Source organism: Oncorhynchus mykiss, chromosome 1 (assembly GCF_013265735.2).
Source record: "Oncorhynchus mykiss isolate Arlee chromosome 1, USDA_OmykA_1.1, whole genome shotgun sequence".
Lineage (NCBI taxonomy): Eukaryota > Metazoa > Chordata > Actinopteri > Salmoniformes > Salmonidae > Oncorhynchus > Oncorhynchus mykiss.
The window spans coordinates 73704122-73727337 of record NC_048565.1 but is presented as its reverse complement, the minus strand read 5'-3'; the positions used below and the strand labels follow the sequence as shown (position 1 = coordinate 73727337).

The following is a 23216-nucleotide window of genomic DNA, read 5'->3' as shown; positions in this document are numbered from 1 at the left end:
TTCTTGTTAACAAACTATAGTTTTGGCAAGTCGGCTAGGACATCTACTTCGTGCATGACACAAGGAATTTTTCCAACAATTGTTTACAGACAGAATATTTCACTTATAATTCACTGTATCACAATTCCAGTGGGTCAGAAGTTTACATACACTAAGTTGAATGTGACTTTAAACAGCTTGGAAAATTATGTCATGGCTTTAGAAGCTTCTGATAGGCTAACTGACATTTGAGTCAATTGGAGGTGTACCTGTGGATGTATTTCAAGGCCTACCTTCAAACTCAGTGCCTCTGCTTGACATCATGAGAAAATCAAAAGAAATCAGCCAAGACCTCAGAAAAACAATTGTAGACCTCCACAAGTCTGCTTCATCCTTGGGAGCAATTTCCAAACGCCTGAAGGTACCACGTTCATCTGTACAAACAATAGTACGCAAGTATAAACACCATGGGACCACGCAGCCGTTATACCGCTCAGGAAGGAGACGCATTCTGTCTCCTAGAGATGAATGTACTTTGGTGCAAAAAGTGCAAAATCAATCCCAGAACAACAGCAAAGGACCTTGTGAAGATTCTGGATGAAACAGGTAGAAAAGTATCTATATCCACAGTAAAATGAGTCCTATATCGACATAATCTGAAAGGCCGCTCAGCAAGGAAGAAGTCACTGCTCCAAAACCGCCATAAAAAAGCCAGACTACGGTTTGCAACTGCACATGGGGACAAAGATCGTACTTTTTGGAAAAATGTCCTCTGGTCTGATGAAACAAAAAATATAAATGTTAGGCTATAATGACCCTCGTTATATTTGGAGGGAAAAGGGGGACGCTTGCAAGCTGAAGAACACCATCCCAACCGTGAAGCACGGGGGTGGCAGCATCATGTTGTGGGGGTACTTTGCTGAAGGAGGGACTGGTGCACTTCACAAAATAGATAGCATCATGAGGGAGGAAAATTATGTGGATATATTGAAGCAACATCTCAAGACATCAGTCAGGAAGTTAAAGCTTGGTCGCAAATGGGTCTTCCCATTTGGGTCTTCCCAAATGACCAAGCATACTTCCAAAGTTGTGGCAAAATGGCTTAAGGACAACAAAGTCAAGGTATTGGAGTGGTCATCACAAAGCCCTGACTTCAATCCTATAGAACATTTGTGGGCAGAACTGAAAAAGAATGTGTGAGCAAGGAGGCCTACAAACCCGACTCAGTTATACCAACTCTGTCAGGGGGAAAGGGCCAAAATTCACTGGGAGTGTGATGAAATAAATGAAAGCTGAAATAAATCACTCTCTCCACTATTATTCTGACATTTCACATTCTTAAAATCAAGTGGTGATCCTAATTGACCTAAAACAGGGAATTGTTACTCAGATTAAATGTCAGGAATCGTAATTTTTTTTTTTTTTAACTGAGTTTAAATGTATTTGGCTAAAGTGTATGTAAACTTCCGACTGTAGTTTCAGAGACAGTTCTTGAACCATGATCATTGTCGCTACTGAGTGCATTAAAAATGGAGTAACCCAATAATAAAATCGAGTTAGGGCAACAGATGTGCATGAAGGAGAGGTCATTCTGGATCAAGTGGTCTTTTATGACGAGATCGCATAAAAATGCATTCTGCTGTGAATGCATGCATGCCTGCGAGTTTGCCTATGTGTGTTTGGGTGGTTGTGTGTGTGTGTGTACATATGTACTTGCATGTGTTCATGAGCGCATGTGTTCATGTAGCGTGTCATGTGCATCAATACACGAGTGCATGCATTGGTAAGTGTGAAAAGGTGTGTTCTTTTGCACCCTTTAAGTGTCAAGTGTATATCTGTTAGCGTCATGCTCACTGAGCTTCGGGTTTCCTGGTCTAATAAATCACTGCAGTGTGCTGTAGTAAACACATGCAGTGGGAGAGTCCTACAGTAACAAGCCTGCTCAGCTCCAGATGTGGTCCTGCTCTTCCTTGTTCCAGATGTGCTCTGGAGAGGGACTGATGCTGTGAACAGATGTATCTAGGCCAGGGGACTGGGCCAGGGCCAAAGTGGACCAAAGAGGGCGCAAAAGAACCAGGTGCACAAAGAGTCCCAGGCCAACTTGTCTGGGATGGAATGGTTGTTTGAGAGGGTTTTCCAGCTAAAGTTGGTTTAGTTATTTTCTTGTGGTTTTTCTCTCTCTCTCTGCTTCTGTTAATGAAACTTTACATCTATTTTGGACCTTGGTATTTCCCCCTCACAAACAAACAGAGACCGTAAATGAGGAGTTTCCTTTGAAGGGGAGAGCACTCAATATTGTCCTTTGAGGGTAAGGGGGAAAAGCTGAACAGTAAGAGCTGTCTACAGTATATAAATGGGAAGATGGGAAACTTTCATTTATATGGCAAAATGCTACTGACAAAAAAGCAAAGACTTAACTCTACTAAAACCAGATTCAATGTATCGTACAAAACAATGCAAAGAAACAAAATATGGTATAAGCTTACAGAGAGGCAAATCTGTTTTCATGTCATTACTCTACACACTGCCATTATGATGTCTACAGAGTACTCAACTGTACCTTCACTAAAGCTGGGCTTTTCTCAAAATTGCATTTCTCAAAAGAGATGCAGATAACATGTTACTTTGAGTGTATGGCACAGTCAGATAAACAATAAGCTCCTATTAGTTATCTGACTGTTTATCTGAGATTGTGCCACACACTCATAGTACCATGTTATCTGTATCGCTGGTGGACATGATAGCAGTAGCCTGCTCCCCGCAGGCTAGGAGAGTTCTCTCCACACCTCTAACAGATCCCTGGCAAACAGAGAACATTCCCAATCCCAAAGTGATGATGGGATCCCTCTTAGGCACGACTGGATCTGCTCCAAACTTCCCGAGACAGGTGGGAGACCCATCATTCCCATGGAAACAAAGTAACAGCTTGGAATCACAACTCCCTGTGCGGGCATTTCTCCTGTTACATTTGTGTTACGGCAGCTTTAGTCAGTTGCCCAGGAGATATTATATTTGTGTATACAGTGTTTCTTTCCCAAAGTGTGCAGTTCAGTTTAATATGTTAAAAGTGCTGTGTCAGCCAAGTCTACCCTAGGGGCGGATTAAAATGCAGATGCTAGGATCTACTGCCTGGGGTTCGATCCCAGGCTGTGTCATTACCGGCCGTAACCGGGAGTGCCATAGGGCGGCGCACAATTGGCCCAGCGTCATCTGGGTTTGGACGAGGGGGAGGGGAGGGAGGGGGGGCTCATCACACTCTAGCAACTCCTTGTGACAGGCCGGACACCTGTTTCGGAGGACGCATGACTCGACCTTCATGAGACAAGATCGTAATCAAGAAATTGGGAGAAGGGGGAAAACATTACAACAAACAAAAAAATTCTAACAGCTATCTTTTACATTACTCCCTAACTGAAAAGATTGCCAAAAAGTCAGTGACTATGCTTCAAGTATATTTCAGATTGCTATACTATAAAAAGTATTCCTGAAGCACAGACATACATAAACAGAACACGAAGAGAGGAATAGGAGGGAGACAAAAAGGAGACAGTGAGTGTTGTTCAGCTCTCAGACAGAAAGAGGGTGGAAGAATGTTTGAGTGGGAAGCCAACTGAATTCCATGCAGTGGTTGTGTTCTAGCATCAACAGTACATTTATTTACTGCATGTAACTTCACAACAGAGAAATGAAAAGACAGAGAGGCAAATCTGTTTTCATGTCATTACTCTACACAAAACAATGAAAATAAAACCTAATATAACTCAAACGGAAAGCATTTGCATTTTTGCACAGTCCAGGCAGTGCTGAGAGGGATAGTTTGGCCTGCTATTTGTTCTGGTTCTGGTTGGATGTCTTGGTACACAGTACTCCTATGATTCCGATTGTATGCCCTTGCAGTGGCATATCCAGGGGATGGCCACAGCAGAAATTCTGAGATCTGATAGGTTCTCTCTGAATATATTGATCATTTTTACCAAGACGTGCACCGACAGCAAGACTCAATCTCACCGGAGAAAGCATCAGAGCAAGCGAAACAGCGTCCCTCTGTCTTAGTATGAGTAGCCCATGTATCTGATGCGGTCTGGCCAAACATCACATGGCATGTCATACTCTTTTTGGCAAGACAGTATCAGATAGATGGGCTGCAGATACTAAGACAGAGGGGCGCTGTTTGCCTTGCTCAGATACTTTCTCTGGTGAAATAGATTAAGCCTCTTGCGAATTGAAGGAACATTTGGAAACAAGGATAGACATGAATGATAAAATAATTTTGTACTAAGTTTTTTTATTGCTAACATTTTTGGGGCAGCACGGCTTCCCTTGGCATCCATGAATACACGCCACTTTTTAGGCTGAATGTCATGACACTTTGCGTTTGTAATAGCAACTAGCTTTCGCCGTCTCACGTCAGAATTAGATGTTCATTCACGTTTCTCAAATGTCAAAGTTCCAAACATCACATTTCAAAGTGTTTAAGGTGAAGTTTAGATGTTAACTCATAACTTTTAAGGTAAGGGTTAAGTTTAGGCATTAACTAAGAAATCTTAAGGTTAGGCTAAATATAAAACACTACTTTTGGAATACATATTTTAATTGGGGAACAGGAAAATGTACCAAACATACTGTAAGTTGAAGCATTTAATGCGTTTAACCACTATAATTTTTGTTTTTTTTAAATCGATTAAGGATCAAAATGTTATGGCCTCCCCTAAACTGGGTCTGTGCCCCACATTGGCCACCTCATTCAAAATGTACTGAACACGCCACTGCATCCTTGACCAATTACAGATGATGGCTAGCACACTTAGGACTGATCAATATCTCAACAGTTTATTGATGCTGCCTTCCATTGCTTTACTCAGGGTTTCATGATTAATACTTTCACACTAAAAATGACATCAAAGCTCGTAGGATTTTGGATAAGAGTTTTAAAAGTGAACAAACTTGTTACGGAGCCTGCTTATTTCAGTAGGAAACCAGGGCAGCAGACAAATTACAGTGCAGACAGAGATGCCGTTCTGATTCTGGTCCAAGTCCTGAACCCAAAAATAAAGTGACTAAGGGACCTTTAGAGGAGTTTCCATCCGAGCGGAGAGTGAAGGGAAACGGGCCAACTTGCACACGCCACAATCGCCCAGTGGAATGTCATGACCTCTGTGTTATGTCCTCTGTGGTCCAAGGGTGTGGAGCGGGGAAGATCATTTCTCTTTGAGGGTAGAAACTCTGTTCGGGATAATTTCTGCTTAGTTCAAAATGAAATGTGTGGGTGAAAACATTTCTCTCAGACATACACACCAGAGATGATGTTGTAGGAACACAAGCTCTGTAACATTTTTACACCCAACAAAATTAAAGCCATTATTGAGCTAAATCTCAGGAACTGGTAAGAAATGTGTAGATTAATCATGTGTTTTTACACTCCACAAATTATATACTGTGAAATCAGCTGAATATGAAAGAGTGAACTGGATGGAAAATAATAGTTTATAGTGATTGCATCCCTGAGGAGAAATCACTAGAGCTGATGAGTGTGCTAGAGAGGCTGGCAAAACAAGGAGCAAGTGTACTTAAAGTATCCCTTGGAAGAAGGGTGATGGTTTATCTAACAGACAAATTACAAACTAAGCTAGTGAACACTTGCTAACAATACTACACATCTAGCTATCAAGAGCTACTGAATTTCAAGGACAAACAACTATGAGAGGCAATTTCATAAACCCATGAAAATGCATGTCCGGCTTTATGTTACAACTGTGTACACCAACCACCATTTTAATCTCAGATTTCATTCTTTCATACAAAATCATGCATATGATCCCTTGGCGAGCCAGAGAGTGCAAAGCACGTTCCTTTTCCCTGCCAGCTTCGAACTGAGTGTGTGATTGTGCTGAAAGGACAGAGAACAGAGCTGAGCCTCAGATGAACTGTAAGTGTCTGTTGGCACCAGGCACAAACACTAACACACACAGACAGGCTTTGTGTCTACTTAGCTTAAAACAAGAATAGAAGCCACTAGAGGACTTCATAGAACAGAGAGGAATGAAGGAGTGGATCAAACTAACTACTGCTAGAAAATGAATAATTTTTGACAATGAAGTACAGTGAAACGTCATAATCTTAGATGATGTATGTTGAAAAATCTAAAACTATTGGAAATATACGCATCACTAAAACACAGCGAGAAACTGTGTTTGAGTATCTACAATCTAGAGCAAGCGGGAAGGATTCATTACTATATCCAACATGTAGTACAGGAAAAGCCACTCTTATCGTTCACCCTCATCATGTTTGGTGGTCATTTCACTCCCCAATGGCCATCCCTCCCTCCATCCTTCCCCCACCCCTCCTTCCTGATCTTGACTTCCCCTTTATTTCCACTCAGTGCATCTTGGGATTGAAGCCTGTCATCTCCTCAGCTGGATCCTATACCTCCAAGCAGGTCACAAAGCCCACTGGCCCGGTCACTCTCAAATTGGGCTACAATATAATCAAGTGCTAAACTAAATTGCTTCCACAAAAATACAAAACATTGTTCAGATGAGGACTTGGAGACATTGATAAAGATAACTAACCATGTTACTAATGTTATAACTATGAATCAATTTCCTGGATCGACCAATGAGTCTGCCCTTCTTCCTGTACATGGTCCCACATTATGGTAAATGATACATCATATGCTTTCAGTCAGTAGATAACAATACAAGGGCTGAACAACACCCTAACTGACTAATGGACCATACTGTATGACTGAGGACTAGTAAAAGGCAGTATCCCTCCCCATTCTCTGTGTGGGCAGGTGTTGACCTTTGTGCCTTACAGACACTGAAACTGAGCAAGAGCCAGGAGAAGGGGTCTCTGGAAAAGACTCATGTTTACAGAGACGGGGGATATGCTCCACTTCCATCAAACAGAGCAAGGGTCCCTGGAACAGACAAGGGTCCGACTTCAACAGTCACGAGACCTGCAGTACAGTCTGAACCCACACTGTTCAGAGCTGTGGCCTCCCTACATTCATGCATCTTCAGTGGGTTTCAATTGGAAAGTCTGGCATCAGCAGCTCAAGAAGTTTCCCTCGAGGGCATTGGTGTCCCTCCAACCAATAAAGGGGCAACTTCACCCCATATCCAATCTTTTAGTCTGAGGTCATTTTTTCCTCTCACCACTAGACTGCATGGGTGAATGGGATTTTCCCTACTTCCGCCAGGCACCAGTGGTCTTCAATGGGGCTTTTCAGTTGGGGCTTCCCCTGATTGAAACATTATTTTGTGGGGAACACACAGAGCATTGAGGTTTGACTCCCCACTGAGCCCCAGACGTCCAACACTCAAAGTTCATGTTAATGTAATCTCATAGAGAACCTCATAGCAATGTCTTTTGCAACCTATTCTAATAGATCATGAGTATTATTGCCCATTCAGAGGGCAGCAGGTCAGTTTGACAGGAAATCCAGGGTTGGGGAAAAGTGAGTGAGGAAATGTATACATGGAAAGACAAATAGATGTTAAAACATACAGATTGACCGTTTTAAATACACGTTTACATTAGTATAAGTTTAAGATGATTGAGTGCATGATCAAACAGATACTGGAACATGGTTCTATATCATTGTGCTATGGTGATATCAGCCAAAGGAAAAAATATATACTTTTACCTGGAGATCAAAGAATTTGCTGTATCTCCTATAGATGACATGAGAGGTGGAGTCAGAGTATGTGACATTGATGAGGTATGCCTACAGAAGAAAACAAACAAGGAAGATTCATTAACAAAGTCACATACGTCAGACATATACAGTGCCTTCAGAAAGTATTCATACCCGTTGATTTATTCCACATTTTGTTGTGTTAGCCTGAACTCAAAATATACTACTTTTTTTCACCCATCTAGACACAATACCCCATAATGACTAAGTCAAAACCAGTTTTAAGAAATGTTAGCAAATTTATTGAAAATGAAATACAGAAATATCTCATTAACATAAGTATTCACACCCGTGAGCGAATATTTATTTATTTCACCTTTATTTAACCAGGTAGGGAAGTTGAGAACAAGTTCTCATTTACAATTGCGACCTGGCCAAGATAAAGCAAAGCAGTTCGACAGATACAACGACACAGAGTTACACATGGAGTAAAACAAACATACAGTCAATAATACAGTATAAACAAGTCTATATACGATGTGAGCAAATGAGGTGAGAAGGGAGGTAAAGGCAAAAAATATATATACATATACAGCATGTTAGAATCACCTTTGCAACTGATTACAGCTGTGTCTTTCTGGGTAGGCCCAAGAGCTTTGCACACCTAGATTGTACAATATTTGCACATTATTATTTTTACAATTCTTCAAGCTCTGTCAAGTTGGTTGTTGATCATTGCTAGACAGCCATTTTCAAGTCTTGCCATAGATTTTCATGCCGATTTACATCAAAACTGTAACTAGGCCACTCAGGAACATTCAAAATTGTCTTGGTAAGCAAATCCATTGTATATTTGGCCCTTGTGTTTTAGGTTATTATCCTGCTGAAAAGGTGAATTTGTCTCCCAGTGTCTGTTGGAAAGCAGACTGAGCCACATCCCTCAAGGATTTTGCCTGTGCTTAGCTCTACTCTGTTTATTTTTATCCTAAAAAACTCCCTAGTCCTTGCCGATGGCAATCATACTCATAACATGATGCCGCCCTGACCATGCTTGAAAAAAATGAAGAGTGGTATTCAGTGATGTGTTGGGTTGGATTTTCCCCAAAAATAACACTTCGTATTCAGGACATAAAGTTAATTTCTGCAAATGTTTTGCCGTTTTACTTTAGTGCCTTATTGCAAACAGGTTGCATGTTTTGGAATATTTGTTTTCTGTACAGGCTTCCTACTTTTCGCTCTGTCATTTAGGTTAGTATTGTGGAGTAACTACAATGTTGTTGATCTATCTTCAGTTTTCTCATGTCACAGCCATTAAACTGTTTTAAAGTCTCCATTGGCCTCTTGGTGAAATCCCTGAGCGATTTCCTTCCACTCCAGCAACTATGTTGGGAAGAATGCCCGTATCTTTGTAGTGAATAGGTGTATTGACACATCATCCAAAGTGTAATTAATAACTTCACCATACTCAAAGGGATATTCAATGTCTGCTTTTTTATTTTTACCCATCTACCAATAGGTGCCCATTTTTGCAAGGCATTGGAAAACCTTCCTGGTCTTTGTGGTTGGAATCTGTGTTTGAAATGTATTGATTGACTAAGGGACCTTACAGATAATTGTGTGTGTGTGTGGGGGGGGGGGGGGGGGGGGGGGGGGTACAGAGATGAGGTAGTCATGCAAAAATCATGTTAAACACTATTATTAGACACAGAGTGAGTCCATGCAACTTATTATGTGTCATGTTGGGAACAATTTTACTCCTGAACTTATTTAGGCTTGCCATTACAAATGGATTGAACACTTATTGACTCAAGACACTTCAGCTTTACATTTTGTATTAATTTGTAAACATTTCTAAAAACATATTTCCACTTTGACATTATGGGGTATTGTGTGTCAGCCAGTGACACAAAATCTTAAATTCAGGCTGTAACACAACAAAATGTAGAAAAAGTTAAGGGGTGTGAATACTTTCTGAAGGCACTGTAATACCACTTAGTTTTGACTGACCCAATGACACATAGAGAATTCCCTTCAGACTAAACTTCAGGGGGTCAGTAGAGGTCAAGCTAACTCATTAGGCCTGTCTGTCTGCACACACCTCATTAGAAGCCCGTGCCGGGTCAAAGAGGTGGTCAACAGGGTTTAATCATTAGCCATTTCATTTTGGGTTTTACATTTAAACAATTCAAGGAAATAATCAACTATTTACACTTCATTGGCTCCAACTTTGATAGATACTCTAGCTAGTTAGGCCAGAGTTGCATTTTCTAGTATTTTACAATGTTGTTTTGTCAGACTCTAGTCGACAGCCATGGCATAATCCCAGAGGGGGCTGTTGACTATAACTATATGGCTAGAGTGGGAGCTCTCCCTGGCACTTACTATGTAGGCCACAAACATTTGGACACACCCTTTCTTCTACTGCAGATGCAGGAACATATGCTAATTGTTCTGCATCTGCATGCGGTTTCTAAGTGTCGCTACACATTACTACAGTCAGTAAAGACTTAACTGTCCTATTTGAAATCAATTCTTGATTTTATGCATAGTTCATTACAGAAATAGTGTGTTGCAGGGTGGACCAAGTTCCTGTACAGTTAATTGAGTGCAGACGACATGGCCAAATGCTTTGGATTAAGTGTTTAGGAAACAACAGTGCCCCTAAAGTGTGGTAAATATAGATCCCTTTGAGAATGTCTTACATACTGTGCATAGAGAGCAAATTTGGAGCTGTGCAGTAAATGGTAATGTCAGTTCAGACACCTCATTTGTTCGTATGACACACATTTACTATATGTAGAATGCGTTTTGGGCACTAGAGACTCATTCAACACATCATCAAGAGAGGTCCTCTCAAGCCCAACATAATACTGCTGAATGTACAATACATGTACAAAACAAGCACTTTCTGGTGTTGTTGTTGGACTGACAAAATAAAACTTGCAATAAAATCCAACATGGTATCTGACCATGTCCACAGTACTCTGCATGCAAGTCAGCATAATATCTGCATGACCAGCAAACTTTCAAGACTTTTTGACAAAGAGGCCAACGGATTCCACAGAATATCTCCATGCTGGCAGGATATTAAGGAAAAACACCTACCATTAAAGCTTGGGATGTGGACTGTGGAGACATTACTTATTTATAAGTAGTGTTTTTACTTATTCTTACTGGCTAAAAGCACACGGACATGGGATTTCATCCAATGCAAGTTAAACACAGGCTTGTTATTTCATTTATATGCATTATAGAACATTTTTAAGAATGAACAAAATTGCTTTTTGGACAAAAGGTTATGGAAGGTATCTGAAAGAAACTGTCTTCTATCTCAAAACACTGTGGCAATACTGTAGTTGCCAAAGACTCTCAGTCCTTGTGCCCAGTGTCCCTCTCTCACCCATGCAAGGAAGTCACACTGTAACCTTGGAGACAAAAGACAAAGGGTTGCCTTTTTCCTCTCTCTAAAACAGGATAAGCATTTTCAGTTGCTTAGCTCATCGATAATGAGATTTGATTTATGTTTTACTCAAGGGACTTCCCAGGCCAGCAGGATCTCCCAATGTGATACCCCAGGGGGGAAGGCTTTGGGGACCTCAGGCAGTCCTGGTTACATGTATCCTCTCTCTGCTTAATTAATCCTATTGGATTTGGCAGACTAATTGATTTTCCTCTATGGAGACTAGCAATGTTCCTACTTGTTCCAGTGCATATAATTCTACAATATAGATAACTCAATGTTTTACTTATTGACGGTTTTACTTGGATCGGCAGGTAGCCTAGTGGTTAGAGCGTTGGACTAGTAACCGGAAGGTTGCAAGAGTTGACAAGGTAAAAATCTGTCGTTCTGCCTCTGAACAAGGCAGTTAACCCACTGTTCCTAGGCCGTCATTGAAAATAAGAATTTGTTCTTAACTTACTTCCCTAGTTAAGTAAATGTAAAATAAAAACTGACAGCAGAAAATAAAATAATAAGCAAGTGTACGTATTTAAAATTATATATCAGACAAAACGTCAAGTTATTGTTTATGGTCATGAAGCACAAGCCAAGCACAAGCATTGTCAGAAATCAATAGAATATACTCACATAATGTTTGGAGGGATTCCGCCTCTTTTGCACATCCACAACTTTCACTTCAAGGACAGTTCGGAACTGCATCTTGAACAACTTTTGATCCAGTTGGTGGGAAATGAGTTACGTGTGGGGCATTTATGATCCTTTATTGTCAAGGAAAGTTTCGCAATTGTCCCAAAAAAGACAATGTAGGCCTAAAAGAAAAGTCGATGTTTGTCAAGTAAAGTTTGGCGTAACAATGCACAACGTGCGTGCTGATCCGCTACATCCATCCAATGTAAGTTGTTACCAGCTGCATGTTATTTTTGCGGAGCAGGAAATACTGTAAACAACACACCGAAGGAGGGCAGCGGTTCGGGGAGCGCATATTGCAGAGCACTGCTGCTCAGCCCTCCTTGAAAGAAAAGTAGGTTGGCCCTTGTGTTGGACAGTTACTGTCCTTAAATGAGGGGCGGTGTGACTCTAGCCATTGTAATTCGTAGGGCTGATGAATTACTATAGCCTTAAAAATAGCGTGCTCCCAAACACATAACATTTATAAACAACTAGAATATAATAAAATAGAATAGCTTATTTAAAATGTTATAGTAGAATAGACGTATCTAAAGGGATCATATCTACCATGACTAGTTAGGCCTATCATTAAATAGGCCTATAGGCTACAGCAGGGATTTAAGGTCTGCTCTAAATAGGATTCCAACAATGACGTATATGGCATAGGCTACAAAATCGACCATTTCATAAGTCTCACGGGGTTATTTAAGTAGTCCAATCGACACAATGAGTATAAAGCAATACGCATTTTTACAGTTGAAATTCTGACACCCTACAAGTCCACTATAACACATTCAGCAAATTGCCATAGGACATGTTTTTGTAGTCTTAACAAAATGGTATTTCCAATAGTTCGTTTTATCTCAGTCTGTTAGCCTACTGTTTTCCCTGACCGCATTCCATTGTTGAGAAAGAAGTTGAAACAAGTGGCTATACTGCACTCTATTGGTCATCTTAAATAATGCATTCTATTGTTCTTGCTCATGAACCCAGAATTTACCTATTGTAACACGTGAGCGAAGCCTCGAGCCGACGCTAGCTGGGTCCTACTGTACCGAATACCGTGTTCTCCCACACTTACCCTGAAAACTCCCTCTGACAATATTCACCAACTCTAAAGAGGCTGTTGAAAATATTGAAACTGATAGCCCTGTAAAAGGTCGGGCTGCAACTTGGTCTCAGAGCATTATTCTGCACGTAAAACCGAACTTTCTATTTAGTATGATATGTTACGTTTGTATGGTATGTACGATCCCCACCATACTGTGTGGAGGTCCCAATAGAGCTCATCCACTGGCTGATTCGAACTTGCCAACCTGTACATTTCACATACATTCTGCATTTGAAATGTGAGAGTAGAGGCCAGTGAACACCTCTGACAATGTTTTGGTTTGTTTGGCCTACTACACAATCCAAATACACTGAGACTGGGATATTTATTAAAGTAAAACATATTCGTTCACAAAGTTTGAATTGTTTGTTTTCTAATACTTGTTTGTTGTCTTTTGTTTATGAGTTTCTCTCTCAGTGTCGAATTGCCAGGAACTGAGGTGTGTTCGCAAAAACACTTCACTGCGTGGACTCTACGTTGGCCTTTTTTCTACATTGTCCTTTGAGAGGGATGGTATTGGTAGGCCTATTTTTTCAGACTATTAAAATGATTTGCCAATTGTTTAAATTTAATGCTCATTGAATTATTTAATTGCGGTTTAAAATTGTATATAAAACAAAAAGGATAATCTAAATAATGCATGATATGCTACAAGAATGGGCCTATTCATGTTTAAATAATACATTTCCTGACCCTACCTGCTGTTGGAATCTTCCAAGTTCAAGACGGCGCTATAGGCCTATAACCAGCTCTATGGTACGCTTAACGGAAGGGCAGTGGTTGAGATCACACTAGACCTATAGGCAACAGCTATATTTGTTACGTTCACCTTCTGGTGAGGTTCCCTATCTCGGCATAATGTTCTGCAGTTTTTGCAGTTATTCCAGTAATCTCCAAATGTTCTATTTAGCTTTGCTTTTTGATGCTATGCTACTAACCTACTTACTTTTTTATTAAATATGTTTGTACAAAGTTCCTGTGAACCTTTGTGCCTTATTGCAGTGAGCAATAAGGCACATACATGTATGAGTAAGACTAGGCCATTTCTTACACATACAGTGGGGCAAAAAAGTATTTAGTCAGCCACCAATTGTGCACGTTCTCCCACTTAAAAAGATGAGAGAGGCCTGTAATTTTCATCATAGGTACACTTCAACTATGACAGACAAAATGAGAAAAAAAATCAGAAAATCACATTGTAGGATTTTTAATGAATTTATTAGCAAATTATGGTGGAAAATAAGTATTTGGTCAATAACAAAAGTTTATCTCAATACTTTGTTATATACCCTTTGTTGGCAATGACAGAGGTCAAACGTTTTCTGTAAGTCTTCACAAGGTTTTCACACACTGTTGCTGGTATTTTGGCCCATTCCTCCATGCAGATCTCCTCTAGAGCAGTGATGTTTTGGGGCTGTTGCTGGGCAACACGGACTTTCAACTCCCTCCAAAGATTTTCTATGGGGTTGAGATCTGGAGACTGGCTAGGCCACTCCAGGACCTTGAAATGCTTCTTACGAAGCCACTCCTTCGTTGCCCGGGCGATGTGTTTGGGATCATTGTCATGCTGAAAGACCCAGCCACGTTTCATATTCAATGCCCTTGCTGATGGAAGGTTTTCACTCAAAATCTCATGATATGGCCCCATTCATTCTTTCCTTTACACGGATCAGTCGTCCTGGTCCCTTTGCAGAAAAACAGCCCCAAAGCATGATGTTTCCACCCCCATGCTTCACAATAGGTATGGTGTTCTTTGGATGCAACTCAGCATTCTTTGTCCTCCAAACACGACGAGTTGAGTTTTTACCAAAAAGTTATATTTTGGTTTCATCTGACCATATGACATTCTCCCAATCTCTTCTTCTGGATCATCCAAATGCTCTCCAGCAAACTTCAGACGGGCATGGACATGTACTGGCTTAAGCAGGGGGACACGTCTGGCACTGCAGGATTTGAGTCCCTGGCGGCGTAGTGTGTTACTGATGGTAGGCTTTGTTACTTTGGTCCCAGCTCTCTGCAGGTCATTCACTAGGTCCCCCCCGTGTGGTTCTGGGATTTTTGCTCACCGTTCTTGTGATCATTTTGACCCCACGGGGTGAGATTTTGCATGTAGCCCCAGATCGAGGGAGATTATCAGTGGTCTTGTATGTCTTCCATTTCCTAATAATTGCTCCCACAGTTGATTTCTTCAAACCAAGCTGCTTACCTATTGCAGATTCAGTCTTCCCAGCCTGGTGCAGGTCTACAATTTTGTTTCTGCTGTCCTTTGACAGCTCTTTGGTCTTGGCCATAGTGGAGTTTGGAGTGTGACTGTTTGAGCTTGTGGACAGGTGTCTTTTATACTGATAACAAGTTCAAACAGGTGCCATTAATACAGGTAACGAGTGGAGGACAGAGGAGCCACTTAAAGAAGAAGTTACAGGTCTGTGAGAGCCAGAAATCTTGCTTGTTTGTAGGTGACCAAATACTTATTTTCCACCATAATTTGCAAATAAATTCATTAAAAATCCTACAATGTGATTTTCTGGCTTTTTTTTCTCATTTTGTCTGTCATAGTTGAAGTGTACCTATGATGAAAATTACAGGCCTCTTTCATCTTTTTAAGTGGGAGAACTTGCACAATTGGTGGCTGACTAAATACTTTTTTGCCCCACTACATGTGGACCTAACCTATTTCAGACTGACAAGGGGGAGTGGGGTTCAAAAATGGACTGGCTTATTGTTAATAGACTGGAATAAATCAAGCCTTTCAGAAATACATATTTCTTCAAAGCAGTGAGCTGGCTGCTTGAACCTCGATGTGAGACAGAAATTGCAAATGACAAAAGAGTGCGTGACAAAACAATTCAGAAGGTGGCGCCAAAAGCACGGACTTCAATTATAACTCGCATCACTTTAGTTTGAACAGGGAGGGTGAGGGTCAATGCAATCGAAAAAAAATTACATCAGTTAATTAAAATTTAAATATGGAAATGTAAGATTTGATGATGAACTGGAATCGTATTTAGGCCTCGGCTAATTGCACAGGAATAAAACATATCAAGCTTGTTAAATTTCAAATTGAGTCAGGTAACTGAATTAAACAAATTGATATGAAGAAGACTGCATTTGAGTGGAATTTGTTTAATGTATTAGTAATCGGTTGGAAGGAATTTATCAAATGCTTTGTTTGGCCATGTCAAGGCTTTCATTGCGGCTGCGCTTCACGGGTACGCGCTTTCCACAACATGCAGCAAGGAGGAGGTGGCAAGGCACTCTATCAATTCTGAAGTTGGTTCGGTATGAAGGAATATTCCCTATTAAAACCAACCGGAGGAAAATGAAATGTTTAGAAATGGCCACACCATAAATGACTACCGTCTCGTGGAGCTTCAAGTCTGAGAAACTTAATTTCATTCTCGCGTTTATTTTTCCGTTCCTTGTGACGACAGAGGACTTGTATTAGATTGCGTGGTTGGGCCGTAACTACGGGTTATAAGTATGTCTTTGAAGGGAGTTTTATGAAATCGCTACCGCTGAACTTCAAGAATATGCTGCTAGTCTGTTGAGATCCATTTATTAAACCGGTTGTTACATTGTCTAAGAATGACGGTGTGTGTATTGGGGCAGTAACGTTAACCATCCCAAGACCACCCTTGTGAATTTTGTTGAGAACGATCAAATGTAGCCAACGTGTTATGTGAACTGTTTAATTTACAATAATAATAATGCGCGATTGATGTTTCAGCTCATGAGTAAATTCGGGTATTGAATTGTAGTTTATTATTATTGGGTTTATTTCAAGAATCGTCTGTCTACTTGTCTAGCGGCTAAATGGACACAGTGGCGCGAGCAAGCTGCCCTATTACAGCCTGATAGACACTTGGACGTTATTGGGAATATTGGATTATTCTTCTTTCTTTGTGGGAATTGCTGGAAAGGCCACTCATACTAAACTCACAGAAGATGTCGTCGTTCTTCAATTTTCGTAAAATCTTCAAGTTGGGGTCTGATAAGAAGAAGAAACAGTATGAGCACGTACACAGAGACGAGAACCCGGAGGAAATCTGGGAGATTATTGGGGAACTGGGAGATGGGGCCTTTGGGAAAGTATACAAGGTAAAACGAACGGATATATTATCTTTCAATATAAAATCCATTAAGATCAAGTCTGTAACTCATGATACCTTCGTACAGGAAGTTCTACTGAGAGACATAACTCAACCCCTCCTATCATCAACATGTCAAATATGCCTTTTTTTGTTGTCTCATGGCCCATCTAATTTTGTCGTTTTTGTTCACCCTTGACATGTCAAATACTAGGCTACCTCAACATGAAATAGCAAGACTCATTGCCTGTCTAAACAGTACCTTTTTTTTTTACACAACCCAAGGGAACATGTCTCACAACTGTTCTATGAATGAATATTGAATATGGTAGTGGTATCCTTACTGAATTATACATTGCTGGTAAACAATGACATTTTCAATGCTCATCTGTGTCAAAAATTCAGTTTTCAAGGAGTGCCTCTCCTAGAAAGTCAACGGGGCCTCCATAATGATATGGTGGGTGATAAGTGCAAATAAAAGGGTTCAAGTTCATACTCCCAGAACAGCAGTGCAGTGGGGTATGAAAGTCCTCATGGCCAGTTGGGAAGGGGAACTCTTTGGCTGCAAAACAAATCAGAATAGTTCACATTCAAGAAGAGCTTATTGTTGACTGTGAAGATGAGAGCAATATGGATTGCTTGAGGGTGTGAATTGCAGGCAGTAAACCTCATAGGAAACAGGATACAGTTGAATAGTTCCCTAGATAAGTGGGCCTTATCAGTCAGAAAGGCCCCAGCAGTGTAGACACATCATCATTAGTGAACAGGTACTTTGTTGGCATAGCTCAGGGGTGAGCAGGATGTGCGTTAGTACCATATACTGTAGTAGGTTCTCATGTCGGAAGGTCAGTATGTGGGTGGAAATTTGTGATAATGTACATTGGCTATCTACAGGTAACTGCATAAATAATGGAAACATGTGAGTAATTTAGGGATACAAAGTATATTGAAAACAGGTGGCACCTGAGACAGCGTTTTCCATCACCATCAACAAAACATCCAATTATGGAATTTATCGTAAAATAATGGTGTCACATCCCTCCAATAGAGTTCCAGACACTTGTAGAATCTATGCCAAGGTGCATTGAAGCTGTTCTCGCTCTTGGTGGCCCAAAGCCCTATTACGACACTTTATGTTGATGTTTCCTTTATTTTGCCAATTAACAGTTGTATTAGTCTATTCTTGGCTCTGCGGCTAGTAAGCTAAACCATTCAATAGTTGTCATGCTTAGTTAAGGCCTGAACATTACTCTGTCAGGGTTGGGACCAACACACTGAGAGATAGAACTGTTGATGATTTACCCCCTGCTGTACTTTCTTCGTTGTCGTGTTTGGGACGGGTGTCATCTTTGACCGAGTCAGCAAGATGGAGCAGAGGGAATATCACTGTTTGTTGCTGACCTGTTCCTACATGGTATCTGCTAACGGAGCTTTGATGACCAAGAGAAAAATATACATTTGAAATCGATTTAATTTTTTCCTCATGTTTATTAATGTCTAATGTAAACAAATTGTTATTGCATGCGCATGTTCAGGTATTCTATAGGTCAGAAGTCTCTTATTCAGTCCTTGGAGCCTTCCGTGTCTGCTGATTCTCTCCTTTTCCTGGAACTTAACTGATCAAATAATGTCAGTGATTAGCCAGTGAGTCAATTTTCCCCAGTTACCCATGTCTTCATTAGCTGATTAGCAGGCAATGATGAAAGCCAGGACTGGAGACACTGCAGCCCTCAAACAGAGTTGGGGAAAACACCTACCTGTTGTCATTGTTTTGTAATTATTTTTCTTGTCATCCTCAGTCAAGCATTCTAATGTCTAATGTCTCTGTCAACATAAGAACATATTTGGTGTGTCTAAACTGGATATCTTTTGTCACTAGTAAACACATCATGTCAACTGTTTCAGTGAGCTCAGCTCTAATATTATCAGTCACAGATTGTACTATATAATTCCTATCCACTCCCAGTCATGGAATGTAGTAAGTTGAGTTTGCCCTAATGGTTAACAATATATTTTTTAAAGGCACACGTAGCCTACATAGCAATGCATACACACAAACTATCTAGGTCAAATAGGGGAGAGTCGTTGTGACACGAGGTGTTGCTTTATCTGTTTTTTGAACCCAGGTTAGCTGTTTATTTGAGCGATATGAGATGGAAGTTCCATGCAATAAGGGGTCTATATAATACTGTACGCTTTCTTGAATTTGTTCTGGATTTGGGGACTGTGAAAAGACCCCTGGTGGCATGTCTGGTGGGGTAAGTGTATGTGTCAGAGCAGTGTGCATAGCCGATCACTTGACCAAATCTGTTACCATGTAATAACAATATCATACCCTGTACACTATTATCTTAGTCATCCCTTGTCCTACAGCCATTGTTCCACACTGCTGTACCTTAAAGGAGAATTGAGCTCTTTCACAAACAAATCTCTATTTTTGGTGTAAGTGCATGATATAAAAGGTTCCACACTCCTTTTTTCACTTGTTCACTTGTTTTTGAGAAACTTACCCCAACCAGCGATTTACTTCCTGATCCTCATTGTGTACTACAGGGGCTCTGAAAAAAACATGGAACAAATGCTGCAAAAAACACCCAAAGACGTCCTTTTAGAAATGCAAAAGCTCTTAGTATAGTGGTGCATGTCTTTAGATGTTGTACACGTGAAATTGTCATTCTATACTTTATCCACAACATTATATTCCATTTACTTGCGAATCAAGCTGTACTTGGGTGTTTTTGGACCATTTTTTCAGAGCCCCTGTACTGCACAACGAGGATGAGGAAGTGAATCACTGGTTTTGGTAAGTTTCTCAAAAACATGTGAAATCGACAAAAAAGTATCTGGACCTTTGTATATTACATGCCATGTCAATACGTGTATGTGACCAAATAACGTTTGATTTGATTTACATCAAATAGAGATTTGGTATAAATAAAAGTGATCCTTTTAATATCATATTCCATGTGTTATTTCACAGCCCTGTAGTGGCTGTGTCATGCTGAGGTGTGGTGGTGTTAGAGGTGGCAGCAGTGGGTGAATCAGCTGGCTGGGTCTGGGAGGAAGGGGATTCTTGGCATTCAGTCTGAGTCACAGCTCTGAGCTCACCCCATGACGGGCCGTGGAGCACAGCCGCTGAAGTGGGTGTGAGGACAAGCCAAAGCTCCCTGTCACAATGGCCAATAAAAACAACTGATAGCCCTCTATTCACATACTGTAGCTAGGTTACTTTCCCCTTCATCATTTGAGAGCGCATTACCTTCTCTTCTGCGTGCTTGGGGATGTGCCCATGCTTCTTTAATGTAAATCCTTGGATATGTTTTGATTTGGTGTTCTTGCCAGTTTCCTTGTTATGCTTTGCTAAAGGTCAGACTGTTTCTTGGATATGAACCATCAGAGTTCTTGATGGAATGTGAAGGCTCATGCCCAGTAGAACTGAGGTCATAGAGCCCTCTAAAATAGGAAGGCAAATATGCACAGTGTCACAGGTATGACCTCGTGTTGAATGTGTGACTGCTAAGGCTAGGGCAGGCGTTGCCTGGTACAGACAAAAGGGAGTGACTATGTGTAAATATAAATTCTGATGCAGTTCGCTACACTGACACACCCTCTTTCCCTCCTTAACTTTCCTTAACTCCACTAGGTTGGGTCTGTATCCATAAACATTACGGCCAAAGCTTAGCTCAAAATAGCAGCCCCGTCTGCATGAGCGAGAGGAAGTGGAGAATGGAACAACTGGTCATTCTCCCCTTTAAATGTATTCATTTTCAACTAGGTCAAGCCTTTGCAAGTAGCCAAAGGAACATGCATGTATCTATATGCGTTTGACCATTACACATGGTTACTTGTCTATGCTTCCTAAAGCCATAAGCTAATACCTTTTTCTATATATCTAATCAAACTTCCTCTTTTGTCAGACCTTGAGCTGGATCCTAAATCCCTTCTTTTTATTGTAATTTCCTACTGTCAACATTTGTGTCTGTTATATGGCTATTGGTCACAGTAACTTAACTGTCATGACAATTTTGTTGTTTTAAAAGCAGAAACATGCTTATATTGCTATAAAACAGTATATAAAATATGTTTCGGTAAATGTTTCTACAGTAGTTATCACCGAGGATAGATGGCATAGCTTGGGCATGTGGTATCCGTTGTTCATGAAATGAAACACATAGGAACAGTTAACCTTGATAGACTAGTTAATACAGTTCAGCTAACAGATGATCCGTTTTCTCCAGACTCCACACTGTAATTGTCCTGACCCCAGATGCGAATTTGGCCTCTCCTCAAGCTGATTTTCCTGCAAATATAAAGCCTCTTACGTTTTTGTGTCTGAATGATGAAATACATTTACAGAAAGATGTGACCTTTTTAGAAAATTGCCTTCAGCTGCTCTACCATAAACCACTCCAATGCTAAATGCTCCAACTCCAAAATGGCAGTGGCCTTTTCATGTTATCGTTACCGTTCATAAATGTCTTTACATTAACCACTATCCATTAGTACGGCTAATAATCTGTTGCTCTTTTTCTGCGGTATGAGTTTGATCGAATGGTGCTTGTTATCAGGGGAATATATTCACTCATTTCCTTTGTCGGTGTCTTTGTTTCAGGCCCAGAACAAGCAGACTGGGACCCTGGCTGCTGCCAAGGTGATCGATACCAAGACAGAGGAGGAGTTGGAGGATTACATGGTGGAGATAGACATTCTGGCCTCCTGTGATCACCGTTACATAGTCAAACTGCTGGATGCCTTCTATTATGAAAGCAAACTGTGGGTAAGTGGGCTCCCTCTGGAGGGATTGGGTTTCTCAGATGTGGAGAACAGGGCCACTGACAGTGTTCACAGTTCACACCACTCACACACTTGTGTGTATACTCATGAACCTGCTAAAGTGCGGGAGTTCACCGTCTAACACTTGAGAAACATCAATCTATATGCACCTCACACAAGTCAAACATGATGATATTCCTAATTTATTCACAAACCAGTGCTTGAGAGATTAACCTTACGATTTAAATAAGGTCACCTCACATTCTCTTATCAATGTCGCCCCTTATTCTCTCTCAAGTCCCAGACTTCACATGGGGATAGTGCTGAGCGACCATTTTGTTTTTATGCATTTTTTCGATAATTTTCAGTTCAATTACTTGAATTCCGTTTAGTTTGTATTTCTGTGTGAGCCCATTGTGCCGTTTCTCTAGAGAGAAATCAGATAATTCACAAGAGAAGTCAAGAACTATGGGACACTGGGTTGAAGGGAGTTGAAGTTTTCACTAAGGAAATATTCAACCTAGCTCAGAGCAGAAACGTGGAAATTAACTACAATGACCAGAATCCACTGTGCTGATTCTTTCGGATACACTTTTACCCTGCTATGTAAGGTTAGATACACACAGAACGCATGAGAGAGGAATGTACACAACAACGAGAGGGATAGAGACAGTTTGTGAAAGTACCTTTTCTACTTTGAAGAACTAGTAAAAGGATTTTGTCAGAGAGCTCTGCAGCATCCTTAGGCAGTCTAGTGTATCTAAATAGGATGGCTAAAGACAGAGATAAGGTTAGGTGGTCTGACTGGCTGGCTGCTACTGCCTTAGCAGAGATTAAATGATGACAAAGTCCTCAAATAAAAACAAAGTAATATACTCAACATAAATATCTTATTATTTCATAGTAATTTCCTATTTCTGTATTTTTTAAAATCTTTATTTAACTAGGCAAGTCAGTTAAGAACAAATTCTTAATTTCAATGACGGCTTAGGAACAGTGGGCAGCCTGAATCAAAACTGTGATTATTTTTTCATAAATGAACCAACCTCAAAAAGCACTAATCACCATCAACTGCTGTGTGAACGCTGTCAGAGGATCCTGTCACACTGTTGGTGTGTTTGGAGAGAACAACAGCGCATTTATGTCCAGGTGGTATCATGTGATCCCCCGCTGTGGGGCTGCAGCCATGGGAAGATAATGGACTGCTACTCTGGGCTTGAGAAAGTGCTAATGAATAATTTAGAGACATCAAACCTTGTCGTGTGTGCCACTGGTTGAGTCCTGAGAGAGATTAATGTGTAACGTATGCCTTTAAAACATGTCAGGCGTTTAGTTAATGTGTGTGAACATTCCATTCAGCCAAAAAAAGGACTCATTCATACCAAACCCTGTGCAACAGTAGGTGAATGCTGTGAAATATACATAAGGCAGGCACTGCCAGTAAAATGGTAGCTAGCGGCTGATGTCTTATGGCACGGTTAAGGCATAGTAAAC

General features: G+C 40.6%; 2 protein-coding genes across 6 annotated transcripts in view; one reads left to right on the top strand and one right to left on the bottom strand.

Moving 5' to 3' along the window:
- The window catches only part of LOC110529112 (SH3 and PX domain-containing protein 2A), a 95335-nt gene extending 83218 nt beyond the window's left edge, over nt 1-12117 (bottom strand). Inside the window, exons 1-2 of one of the 2 annotated variants that reach the window (XM_021611240.2) lie at nt 11709-12117; nt 7631-7711 (exon numbers count right to left, since the gene is read on the bottom strand). In XM_021611240.2, coding sequence (XP_021466915.1) covers nt 7631-7711; nt 11709-11780 — 153 coding nt within the window. In that variant the 5' untranslated portion in view covers nt 11781-12117. The remainder of the gene's footprint in view (nt 1-7630; nt 7712-11708) is intronic. The other variant, XM_021611249.2, reaches the window with a different exon arrangement.
- A 3926-nt stretch (nt 12118-16043) lies between these two features.
- The window catches only part of slka (STE20-like kinase a), a 35637-nt gene continuing 28464 nt past the window's right edge, over nt 16044-23216 (top strand). For 3 of the 4 annotated variants that reach the window (XM_021611228.2, XM_021611226.2, XM_021611222.2), the window contains exons 1-2: nt 16044-16959; nt 21562-21726. In XM_021611228.2, coding sequence (XP_021466903.2) covers nt 16807-16959; nt 21562-21726 — 318 coding nt within the window. In that variant the 5' untranslated portion in view covers nt 16044-16806. The remainder of the gene's footprint in view (nt 16960-21561; nt 21727-23216) is intronic. The other variant, XM_021611234.2, reaches the window with a different exon arrangement.